Genomic DNA, 12,761 nt, shown 5'->3' with positions numbered 1-12,761 from the left:
TTCAAAAGGCAACGGATTGCCCTAACGCAACACACTTGAGAAGAGACATTTTTCCTCCTTTTTGAGATTGGACTCAAAAGGGGAGAACCCATTATACTTCAAATCCCCATTTTTATCCATCTACCTCAGAAAGGCAATTGTTGTGGATCAGTAAAGCAACCTATTACACAGTCTCTAAAACACAAAATAAAACTAGGGCTGGCCAGATGCTAAATGAGAGAGAGAGAGAGAGAGAGAGAGAGAGAGAGAGGTGTCAGGTGAAGTGAACCCATCAAAAGCTTCACCAAATGAGACCTGAAATTGTCTCATTTCCTGATGGTGAGCTCAGCCCTAAGATGGACAACCCCATTGATGAAGTAGAGGCTGTCCTCAGCCATGAATTCTGTCCAGGTCATCCCAAAAAGATTTCGATACCCGACAGCCTTCCCTCCTGTGAAAGTATAATTTCCTTTGTACTTGCTCACAAACTCCTCAGTAGGCTTGGACCTTGCCGAAAACTCATAGTCAACAGCAAAACTAACTGATCCTTTTTCTTGCATCCCCAAAAATAGCCCAAAGCAGTGGTATGAGCTTTGTTGGTCCATGTTGCAGTGAGCTGACAAGAAAAAACCCTGTCCACCCAGGTAAAAAGCATGGGAGTAAAGTCGACTAGTGGGAAACAGACATGCGCAATCCTCCCGTTTCAGGTCCAGGTACACAATACACTGTTGAGAGGGTAGTTCGAATTCCACCACCTTGACTGGGCGATATTTGTATGCCCGTTCCACAAATCGGTGACAGGTGCCACTGGCCTCCTCTGCGGCAAGGGAGCGTTGCCGGAATGGTGTCTCAGCCTTGAACAAGAGAGCCCCAAGCACAAGCTTTGATGCCACCTCAGAATCAAAATCATTGCAGGTTAAAACTTTCCTTAGCTTTCGGCAGTTCATGTATGGAAAACGGATGAGGTGACAGAGGCGCAAGCCAAGGACCTCTCTTCGGTCCTCGAGTTTTGGGTAGTGGATCCGAGCCCACTTCAGCACAAATTCATAAATAGAATCCTCTGAACCCACCTGGAGATCATCACTGGACAACACTGCCTCTATACCAGCCAGGGGCAAGTTCAGCAGCTCATCCTGAAACCTGGCAAGCACTGCAGCAAATTAATATTTTCTCTCACATCTGATTTTGAACCATAAGTCACAATAATTGAAATTTGAACGTTATTATCTTGTTTAATCTAGAAAAAATGCAGGAACTGCTTCACAAGGTTGATCACCCATCCTAATCATTGACAAAGTTGGCAAAGAGGAAAAACCATATCATACGTCCACATTTTACTAAGCTCAAACAAAATTTTACTATTAGAGAATATAAACTCCATGCATTAAGCAATCATTGACAAAGAAAAAGAAATCTGAAAGAGAGAAGCTCACTTAGTTATGTCTTTGAAGCGTGCAGCAAGAAACTGTTTGGCTGCATCTGTCAATGGCTGAACTGCATCAGCCATTAAAACAGTAGAAGGAAGATCTAAATAGAGCAATGCAGACTCGCAAGTCATTGGCAAGTTCCGCAATGATCTACTACAATATCTCATGCACGAGGCAACCTCAAATTTGTCAGCAGCCATAAGCACATCCAACAGAGCAGTAGTTGTCATTCTTGACAAAGTATTGCTGTACATAAAATTAAGAAGGTCCATAAGGGCCGCTTCTTCTGCTCCAGCATAACAAGAAAGAAACAGTACTTAATTAACATTTATCTTGTAAAATAGGGAAGCCAACAGAAACTCACATACACACAAGGATTAGAAGTGGGAGTTTGGTTCTGGTGGTAATATGGAAACCAAAGACTGGGGAAGAAACAGAACAACACAAGAAATTCAACCACTTCCTTCTTTCTTTTTTTATTTTATTTTATTTTATGACTAAACTTCAACCATTTTCATAGGCGAGTGACAATTTGACAATTTCGATTCGAGAATAGATCAACATTTTGAACAAGTATCTAAGTAAAAGGATTGGCTAGTTGCTTTCAACTCTTCCAAACTGGTCAGCCACCATGATCCATTGGAGCGCGAATTTTCGCATTCATAACCTCGCTAAATGGGTCACGTCTGCCATGTTTTCTGGAAGTATTCCATTTTCCATTCTGCCCCTCATGGATCTTCCCTTGGAGAGAGGGAAGGATCCGCCCTTGTAACTCTCCCTTGTCTTTTCTCACTTATAATTTTTTTTTTTTTTTTTTTTTTTTAAAAAAAAAAATGGGTAGCCAAATAACAAACTAATGAAGATTGTGTAATTACCAGATGCATGGATTCGTAGAGTTACATGTCGCTGCTCTGACTCTCTCATGCCATTTGAAAACAACTACAACAGGCATGAACCCAATAAGAATAAAGAATCCAAGGAACAAAAGTTACACAACCAGATTAAGATTCCTCACCTTATAAAAAAATGGACTCTTTGCTGCTAAAATTGGAGAGCTTATGTGTAAGGTTTTGACTCTAAGAACGGTTGAGCAGTCCATGCTCCACATTGAATCATTGCTAGGTGCAGCCTCATCACCTACAAAAGCTTCTACCAGAGTGAAAACATACCAATACCAATCAATAGTAAATACAATTACATGCTGCTGCACTTAATGCACATGTACCACCATACATGTGTAAATGGGTGCAAAAATGTAAATTTACATGCTTAACACGCATGTGGCTTACAAATAGTGGACAAAGCACAACTTCATATTCTCCATATATTAGGGCAAAATATCATTTCTAGATAAAGATAATACCAAAGGGAGAAAATTGCTGTAACCAATACAAGATGATCATCATCAGTTCTCCATATAAGACTAATAGGAGGTCTTCAACTTCAAGCTTAAATAGAGATAAGCAAATCATAAAAGAAAAGAATAAGTAAACCACTTTGATTCAAATTAATCCCAACACCTGAAGGTAATTCCTCAATCATTGCCACATCTTCCTCATCTTCATTTCCATAGCTGGCACCATCCTCCGTATCCGGCATGTTACAGTTTATAATCTGCTCTCCGAAGTCGACAAGGAGATCCACTGCTAAGGGCAAAAGCAATAATATTTCAAATCAGTATAGTAGATATTCAATTATTCACAAGGGATTAAATGCAGTTGGCACAACGACAAGCCAAGGCATCAGTGAATAGTCTTAAAAGTCTTGATAGAAACCACCATTAGAGGTGAGAAAGAGTACCAAAAAAAACACTTACCATTTCTGCCAACTAAATCTCATAAATTTAGCACTGATGTTTACAAATTAAACACTTAAATATCACAGCTAATGCAGTAACACAAAACACGTCTATGTTCAATACAGAAAGTTGAAAAGTGTTTTCAGTGGGGTCTACATTTAAAAGTATTTCTGTGGAGCCCACATAAGAAATTTTTTTGAAAAGTGTTTCTGATGTAACCTTTTCTTGGGAGTTAAGTTAGAGTCCAACAAGGAGTAAATCTCTATATATGTTATGCATTTATTTTTAGGTTGATAAGGAATAGATCTCTAATTCAGAAACTTTCCATACTAGAGTCGTTCTAGTCTTAGAAGTCAAGACTTAATTGATCTATTATGTAATCAATAGTCTATTGTTTCCCTATTTAAAGGGAACTATCAATAAGAAAAGTATGAGTAGAATATTAATTTAGAATACAATTTATTGTGTTTTGGAGGTCAAGGCTTACTCAAAGTAGCCATTGGAGGTTACAACTCCCTCAAATGAGCCAATATCCCTTTTCTATGTTTTGTTACCAGTTGGTTCGCATCAGTTTTCTATTTACATAGAAACAAAACCTAAACATGTTTATTTTGAGAAAACACATTCTTATTTTTCCAAGTGTGGAGCCTAACTTCTTATTAAGGGTAGAAGAGAGGGGTGGTTGCGCAGCCACCTCTAACCAAAGGGGGGTGGTTGCACGCAGCCACCTCTAACCTGATGGGCATGGCCACCTCTCTATTTGTAATTTATCATTATTTTCTAAAGTAGTAAGTCAGCCTTTAACCCTAAAAAAATAAACATTTGCTTTCTCAAAATATTCATATAAGGTGTGAAAATTTTTCTTAGAAGTCTTTGTGTTTTGTTTTAAAAATTTAATCGTTTGTTAAATGTTTTTAGAAAAGTGTCTTCGTTTTTAAAGCAAAAAAGTATTTTCAAAAAGTTCAACAAACTCCAGCCTTCCAGCATAGATAAGATATGGAGACAGTGCTTTTGCCTACCCAGAGAATATGACTAACGTGAAGGGAGAAGCTATAGCCCTGCTCCACCCACTATCTATTCTCTAAACCTAAAAAGTACCTCAAAGTCTTATTGCTAATTAGGCAGCGCATTCATGCATATGAAACTAAAGATATTTCTAATTAGTAATCGGAAACAAGTTAATGATTACAAAATTGTTATTTTAACGACTCTATTGCTAATAGAAGGGACATGAGAAAAGTAGGAAAAAAAAATATTTTCATCATTTTTAACAATATAAGTAAATGTTGCACTAGAAGACCAAAAAAAAAAAGCTTTCTTCTCTCTCTTCTTTTCCTTCCCAGAGGAGGTGTGTGAGGAGTAGTTTTTGTCTTAGGCAGGTTGCCGGTGGTGGCGAGATGGGTTTATCAAGAAGCTGCTCGGTGGAATCCAAAGATTTTCAGATGATGGTGATGAATGGTGATACTAGTTTGACATTCAAGGAAAGAAGTCAAGGTCTAGTGAGGTCCATAAGGTTGGGAAGTAGTGAAGCAGTATGGCTTTTGCACATTTTTGAGGAGTTGATTTTAGTGAAGGATTCAAGGGTGTTTAGAGATCAATCTAAACCAGGATACCCACAAGTGCTAGCCTAGAAATGTTCTAATAGGTGTGGCATTTGGTGATTGAAGAATGTGACGGGAGGGAGAAGCGTAAGGCAGTCATGGTGCCAGAAGGAAAAAACCAGATAGGGTGGAGTAAACTTGAATCTGAACTGCAAATAGCCATAAGGTTTTTTCAACCACACTTGGCCCAAAGGAACGATGCAATGAAGAAGAAGAGAAGTTTTACTGAGGTGCTGCAATCCACGTTGCATCCAAATGAGGAACTATTTGGGCCATCGTCTGAACCTATCGCTAGGGTGCCCAAATGGTTGTCGGAGGGAAACGTAGGTCCGGGCGAGTCACAAACGAAGAAGTTTAGTCATGTCCCTGTTCCAGCTAGTTCAGGTCAAGTGACCATCCTCAAGTCTCCAGTGGGTTGTCCGGCGACATCAAAGGGCAAGGAGAAGGATAAGGGAACTTTGTTGGAAGATGAAGAGAGGCAGAGGTACGCCAATGAATTTCCGGCGAAAGCTATTTTGTTGGGTAGCAATGCTTTGTCTCATGCGATGACGGTTACGAAGGGATGTACTAGACCTGATAGGAAGGAATGTTCTAACAGTGGGTATGTGGTATTTGGAGATATCGAATATGCCAATCTTTAGAAATTCGTTGGAAATATTACAGCTGAAGATTGGGTGTTGCTTGGAGCGGCTGGCAGTGGGCAAACGGGCTCCGTATGTCAATGGGCTTTCGGAGCTTGGGCCTGCGCAAACCAATTCTGAAGTATTGGAAGGAGATGACATTCAGCCCAACCAGAAGATGGGCGTGAATCATGCGGTGGAGGCTGGGCCCAAAAGGTATGGTAAAAAATATAAGAGACTAAGGCCGAAAAGTGTGAAAAAAATTCCAAAGGACTAGGATGACGATCAAGTTAGGAGACCCAGGTGCTTCTTCGTCTGTCGCCGGGCATCGCTTTACACTGGGTCAATCTCAAGTGGGTTCATCGGCAATATCTAAGTTGGGTATATTGGGAAAAGCTCCAATCAGTGTGGGTATGGGGCTGACCGGCATGATGAATGGTGTTTTACACCTGGGTTGATGACAGAGGACACCGATGAAGCAAATGGAGGAAGCGGGCAACGTGGGGGGTGGCGATAGGGGCTTAAATCCTCTAGGAACATTGCCGGCAAGCGCTCCGGCAGCCTTTGAGCATCGGGTTGTGCCGGCAAGGGCTGTTTCTGGGGATGATTCTGGCAGCGAGGGGGATTTTCCTAGGGGTGTAAAGGTATCTAGACCTGGGAATGCCGCTAGCCCATCACCTTTGAAAGTTTGAGAGATAGAAACTAGGATTGTGGAATTTTGTCCTATTGAGGCAGAGGTGGAAGATGGATTGACAAAAGGGATGGAAGATACGACGGGAGATTGTCTAGATGTCTCTTTGGAAAACCGGAAGGACATGGACAGTGGGTCCTCTAAAGCCAGCATGGAGGTGTCTATTGTTCCTCATTTGATGGAGAAATCTATTCTTCTCAAGGAGTCCATGATGGCAGGCCAAGAATTGGAAGTATATGAGGAGGAAGAGCACAGTCCGCTGGCGTGCTGTCCAGCTAAGGGGTTTTCGGTGAAGAAGGGGTTTAATTCTGCTGATAGATTTCTGAAGCTTGTGGAGGAGATTAGTCACTATGTGGGGATCTCGTGTGATGGGTATGAAAGGAAGCTTTCAGAGCTGTTCGCGACTATTATCGCGAGTAATGAAGGAAAGGGAACAGGCGTGGCCTCAAATACGGGAAAGAATGGTATGAGAGAACTCAATAACCTTGCATGCTCCATCAATTATGACGGTAATGCTATTAGGGGGAGGGCTAAGGGAAGAACTCATAGAGATCTGTCATGAAGCCTAGGATTGTTTCTTGGAATGTGAGGGGCTTGAATGAGGGCAATAAGTGCTTGAGGGTGAGGAATATGCTTAGACAATGGAAGGTGGACATTGTGTGCTTCCAGGAGATGAAGATGGAATCGATTTCCAGCAGTTTTGTGAATAATTTGTGGGGTTGTGCTTACGTCGATTGGTGCTTTGTTGCTTCTGATGGAGCTTCTGGTGGCATTTTGTTGATGTGGGATAGAAGGGTGGTCACGAAGATCGAGGTCTATGTGGGAGAGTTTGTCGCAGCCGGTTTATTCAAGAATGTGGAGGATGATTATGTTTGGGCTTTTGCGGGGGTTTATGGCCCGAATCTTGACTACTTTAGACGTTTTCTTTGGGAAGAGTTGGCTGGTCTTTCTAGTTGGTGGGAGGTGCCATGGGTTATTGGTGGTGATTTTAATGTCATTCACTTTCCTAGTGAAAGGTTGGGGGGAGCGCGGTTCAATGCCGCAATGTCAAAGTTCTCGGACTTCATCTTCGAACAGGGGCTTATGGATCTTCCACTTGCAGGAGGGACATTCAATTGGTCCAATTCTTATTCTCGGTCTAGGATTGATCGCTTTTTTATTTCTCCAGAATGGGAAGCCAAATATCCTAGCTTGCTTCAGAAGAGGTTGCTTAGATTGTGCTCGGATCATTTTCCCATCTTGCTTGATTGTGATGGTATGACGGGGGGTAAGAGTATGACTGGGGGTAAAAGGCCTTTTAAATTTGAGAATATGTGATTGAAAACTGATGGTTTTGCAGATAAGGTGCGAACTTGGTGGTATTCATACAATTTTTTTGGCACTCCAAGCTTCATTTTGGCACGGAAGCTTAAGACTTTAAAGATGGGTATCAAAAGATGGAACGAGAATGAATTTGGAAATGTGAATGTTATTTGCAAAGAGAGAGGAAGAATTGAAGGCTATGAATAGATTGGAGGAAGAGAGAGAACTAGGAGAAGAAGAGAAGAATGGAAAAAGGGTGATTGTTAGGGAGTTGGAGATTGCTCTTTTACAAGAGGAAATTAATTGGAAACAAAAATCTAGGATCTGATGGCTCAAGGAGGGTGATAAGTGCACTAAGTTCTTTCATCGGATTGCCAATTCTAATAGAAGATACAACTCTATTGAGTCCCTGTCCATCAATGGTGTTCTTTCCTCTAATCAAGACATCATTAGGGATCATGTAGTGCATTTCTATAAGTCTCTATTCTCTGAACAATGCAATTGGAGGCCTAGGTTGGACAACCTCGCCTTTGATTGTTTGGGAGGGGGTGAGGCTGATTGGCTAGAATGTCCTTTTGAGGAAAGGGAGGTGTTGGAGGTGGTGAAAGGTATGGATAGAGACAAGGCTCCGGGTCGGACGGTTTCTCAATGGCTTTCTTCCAAGATTGTTGGGAAGTGATCAAGGAAGACATTATGGCAATTTTTTCAAATTTTAATGCTCGTGGTAAGTTTGAAAAAAGCCTTAATGCTACTTTTATTTCTCTTATTCCAAAGGATCCTGGAGCGTCCGAGCTTAAGGAGTTTCGTCCTATTAGCCTTATAAGTGGGATTTATAAGATTATTGCTAAAGTTCTTGCTAATAGGATGATGAGGGTGTTGGATAGGGTGATTTCAAAGCCTCAGAACGCATTCATTAAAGGAAGACAAATCACAGATTCGGTTCTTATAGGAAGTGAATGCCTGGATAGTCGTATCAGTTCTGGGGAACCGGGATTGCTTTGTAAATTGGATGTAGAGAAGGCCTATGATCACATTGACTGGAAGTTTCTCTTGTATTTATTGAGGAGATGTGGATTTGGTGAGAAGTGGTGTTCTTGGATAGAGCAATGTATTTCGACCGCTCATTTTTCCATGTTGATCAATGGCACTCCTGATGGTTTCTTTAGCAGCTCCCGAGGAGTGAGGCAGGGAGATCCGTTGTCTCTGTTTCTGTTTGTCATTGTTATGGATGCGTTTAGAAGGATGATTGCTGCTACCACCGAGAGTGGCTTTATTTCAGGCTTCTCAGTGGGAAACAGTTTATCTAAGAGGATCAACATTTCCCCTCTCTTGTTTGCAAATGACACGTTGGTATTTTGTGGGGCGAATCTTGATCAAATTCGTTCCCTTAAAGCCTTGTTTGTTTCGAAGTTGCTTCGGGTCTAAAGGTGAATATGGCTAAATCAACTTTGGTCCCGGTAGGTGATGTGGATAATATGGAAGAATTGGCTAGTGTTTTGGGTTGTGAGACAGATTCTTTGCCTTTGAAATACCCGGGGCTCCCCTTGGGCGCTCGCTTTAAGGCCAAATCTATCTGGGATGACATTTTGGAAAAGATTGATCGAAGGTTGGCGAGCTGGAAAGGAATGTATCTTTCTAAGGGAGGTATGGTTACTCTTATAAAGAGCACCCTCTCTAACCTTCCTACTTATTTTTTGTCCCTTTTTCCTGTTCCTGTTTCGGTGGCTAAGCGCATAGAGAAGCTCCAACGTGATTTTCTATGGGGAGGTTTAAACGATGAGTTCAAATACCATTTGGTTAATTGGAATAAGATTTGCTCTCCTATTTCCAAAGGAGGTTTAGGGATCAGGAAATTGAGACTGTTCAACAAGGCTTTGTTAGGGAAGTGGCTGTGGCGTTATACGCATGTGGCGAATGGTCGTGGATGCCAAGTATGGTTCTGAATGGGGTGGTTGGCATTCTATCAACATCTCTCGGTCTCATGGGGTGGATCTTTGGAGGTATATTAGTAGGGGGCGGCGGATGTTGTCTAGCCATACAAGATTTGATCCAGGAGATGGTTCCAAAATCTGATTTTGGGATGATGTTTGGTACGGAGAAGTGTGTCTTAAGGATGTTTTTCCAGGCCTTTACACCATAGCTAATGCAAAAGACGCATCTATTGCTGATAATTTGGACCTCACGGGGGGAGCTCTTCAATGGAATATTAGCTTTTCTCGGTTGATTCATGATTGGGAGTTGGAAGTGCTAGCCTCGTTCTATACTTTGTTGTACTCTCATAAAATGAATAGGGCAGGAGAGGATAAAATGTGGTGGATTCCGTCAAGTAAAGGGAAGTTCGATGTTCTATCTTACTATAATGTTTTGGCTAGTACTGAGGCTAGTCCTTTCCCTTGGAAGAGTATTTGGCGCACCAAGGCACCCACGAGAGTGGCATTCTTCACTTAGACGGCGGTGTTAGGAAAGATCCTCACAATAGATAATCTTAGGAAAAGGAATATCATTGTGATCAATAGATGTTGCTTGTGCAAATCGGATGGGGAGACGATCGATCATCTTCTTCCCCATTGTGAGATCGCTCACTCTCTATGGTATGCTATTTTTAGCTGGTTTGGATTGTCATGGGTCATGCCTCAAAAGGTGGTGGATTTGTTCGCTTCTTGGTGGTCGGGATTTGTTCGCTTCTTGATAGATAGGGTAAGAGTTGGAGAAGGGATCCCACCCAAGAATGACAGACCAAATCACCTATAGCACTAATGTCCAAAATGAGTTTCACCAATGAGAAGAGTAAAAATCTCATTGAACATAACTAGTTTTTGGAATTAACAGCGTTGTAAAGGCTTGTGTAACTTCCTAACATGGTAGATTATGTAGTTACCACAATAGTCAGGGTAGTAGAGGGGGGTTTTGGCAGGCTTTTTGTTCCGAGCACAATGCCTTTGCAGCAAAAAGGATAAAAAAAATCACAATGAGCAGAATAATCAGCATAAAAGCATTAAAACCTTATATATTCATGAAAACATTGCATAAAACTCGTGAAAAAGATGCCACCAACAGTCGTCAGTAAATAAGATAATACTCCAACTGCATCATATGCTCACATATACTGCCATAAACTATCAAACATTCAGTAAAACGTCCCTAAAGCAATCTGATGGGAAAATACTCAAACAGTGTTTATGATGTTTGACCGGACAAGCAAATCAGACTGGAAAATTAAGAGTAATTCTAAAAGTCCCTTTTGTGTCACTCTTGTGTCCCTAAAAAATGAGTGTGACTTTTAAATTCATCATTTGATCAAAATCTAATAGTGATCAATCACAAAGCCAATGGTGATTTTAAGAGTCACATCATCCTTAGAGGAATACAAGAGAGACTTGTAGCATTACTCGAAAATTAATACCAAATCAGGCACTACTCTGGGTTCAATCACGACCCCGAGCCCCAATTTGTAGAATCAATAGGTACACTAGCCTCAAGAAGTGAAGGTCACTAGTTTAAAACTCCCCCTCCCCCACCTATTGGGGTCAATTACTTATAAAAATAAATAAAAAAATCAACAAATATGCTGAGAGCCAGAAGTTTCTAATATTATGCTCCTGGATACCCATGTAAACATTGCACATTTACAATAACTGTGTTGTCTCACAATCACAACATAAATTAGGATCATAGGCACCAAATCATCAAATCATAATGGGAAATACATGCCAAATCAGGCCCTACTCCTGGTTCAACCCCTTAACCCCAGCTCCAAGATTTCTAAATTCAACATGCACACTATGAGCCAAACGGTTCTAAAATTATATACTCCTGGGTACCCATGGAAAATGTTCCACATCTACAATAATAGTCTGTTGTCTCATAATCACATCAGCTAAAGATAAATGCCCCAATTAGTATTATTTTCGGCAAATGAGACCCCAATCTTCAACCATACAATCCTCTAAATCGATATCTAACTGGTTGCTATCATATATAACCACAACGAAATAGAAGTTTCTCAGGGAACTATTACAATCAGACTATCAAAGCCTAATATTTCTTCCATGAATTCAAAATTCACACAAAAGCCCAACATTCGACCACAAAAACCCCAAATTCACATCAAGTACCAAGAATTTATCACAAGAGTGAAAGAAATTATAGAAATAAAAAAAGAACATATTTCATCAATGCTTTGGACCCAAAGAAACCGAAAACGGAAAGACCAAAACTTTTCTTCCGAATTCTTCATTTTCTCGGGAACCATACAGAACCCAGTTGCATTCAACGATCAATTCACAAACACAAGCACTCACAAACTCTCTTACCAGTCTCTTTCTTAATCTCCTCCCTCCGTCTCTTCCTATTGCGGACCCAAACAGCGATGCTGGTGCCACCCTCGCCGTCCGATTTGGTCTCGGGAAAATCGGGTATTATCTCGATCCTCAAGACCCGATCGGAGAAATTGCTGTCGTTGAAGGCGAACGCGAAATCCGAGTCGGACACGGACCCGGACCTGCATGCGAGCCCACCCGTCGAGAAGTCCGAGTCCATGACCGTCCGGGGATCGAAGAGGTCTGCGTTCGATTCCCCCATCCCCAAACCCTGGAAAATACTCTCAGAAACGAAACACTTCTCGACAACGGTTTGTTTCCGGTGACAAAAGAAGGGAACAGATTTTTATGTATCTTGTTGGATTTGAATTTATCCGTTCAGAACTTCAGATAAATCATTCTTTTTGTTTTCATTTAAAGAAAACTTCTCCTCCCTTTTATTCTTTGTATCGCTAAATTTTAGAAAAAATAAAAACATTATTTCGAAAAAAAAAATACACAAATTTTCATAAACAAGGCCGCTTCCGGTGACCATGAGTTATAAACGGAAATATTTACGTAAAAATAATTTTAAAATATTCAATTTTTATTATTTGTTAATTTTTAATTTTTTTTAATTTTTAATAAAGACCGATTCAAAAGTTAATAACCACACATGAGTTCAATAATATAAAAAAAAAAAGGTAAATATATTATAAATCCATGAGTCAACGCTTCAAAACTGTAAAATCCCTTAAATTTTTTGTTTAGAATATACAAAATAAATTCACACTATTAAATTTTCTCAAATTTGTTTAAACCCGTTAGTCCCAATCAAAAGGCATTAACTTCAGTCCAATTTTTGATCTACGTGTCTATAAAATGGTGAGATTATCTCCTTCAGCCTTTCTTCAGTCCAACAAAGACCGAGGGAATGGCGTTGGTGAGCTCCTTGTAGGTTGCTGAAGCCATTGCCACTTCAAACTGGGACCTGAAGTCCAAGCTATCTTCTCCTGCGCCAACGGCGTCTGCCGTCCAAGCTTTC

The 12,761-nt window shown here is 40.7% G+C and overlaps 1 protein-coding gene across 2 annotated transcripts; it reads right to left on the bottom strand.

The window, feature by feature from the left end:
- On the bottom strand, positions 1-12,194 carry LOC132174881 (BTB/POZ domain-containing protein POB1-like). Of its 2 annotated transcripts, none has more exons than XM_059586615.1 (6): positions 11,732-12,194; positions 2,927-3,052; positions 2,422-2,543; positions 2,282-2,345; positions 1,413-1,692; positions 1-1,119 (listed from the first exon to the last, which is right to left on the bottom strand). In XM_059586615.1, exons 1-6 carry the CDS (start codon positions 11,997-11,999, stop codon positions 306-308), a joined length of 1,674 nt encoding a protein of 557 aa, XP_059442598.1. In that variant the 5' UTR covers positions 12,000-12,194; the 3' UTR covers positions 1-305. The 2 variants fall into 2 exon arrangements, with proteins under 2 accessions (XP_059442598.1, XP_059442599.1); XM_059586616.1 differs by having other exon boundaries at positions 2,927-3,049.
- Between the last annotated feature and the right edge of the window lie 567 nt (positions 12,195-12,761).

This window comes from Corylus avellana, chromosome ca3 (genome assembly GCF_901000735.1).
Source record: "Corylus avellana chromosome ca3, CavTom2PMs-1.0".
In the NCBI taxonomy this organism is placed as follows: domain Eukaryota; kingdom Viridiplantae; phylum Streptophyta; class Magnoliopsida; order Fagales; family Betulaceae; genus Corylus; species Corylus avellana.
The sequence above is the reverse complement of the archived record's forward strand: the minus strand, read 5'-3'. Positions and strand labels throughout refer to the sequence as shown.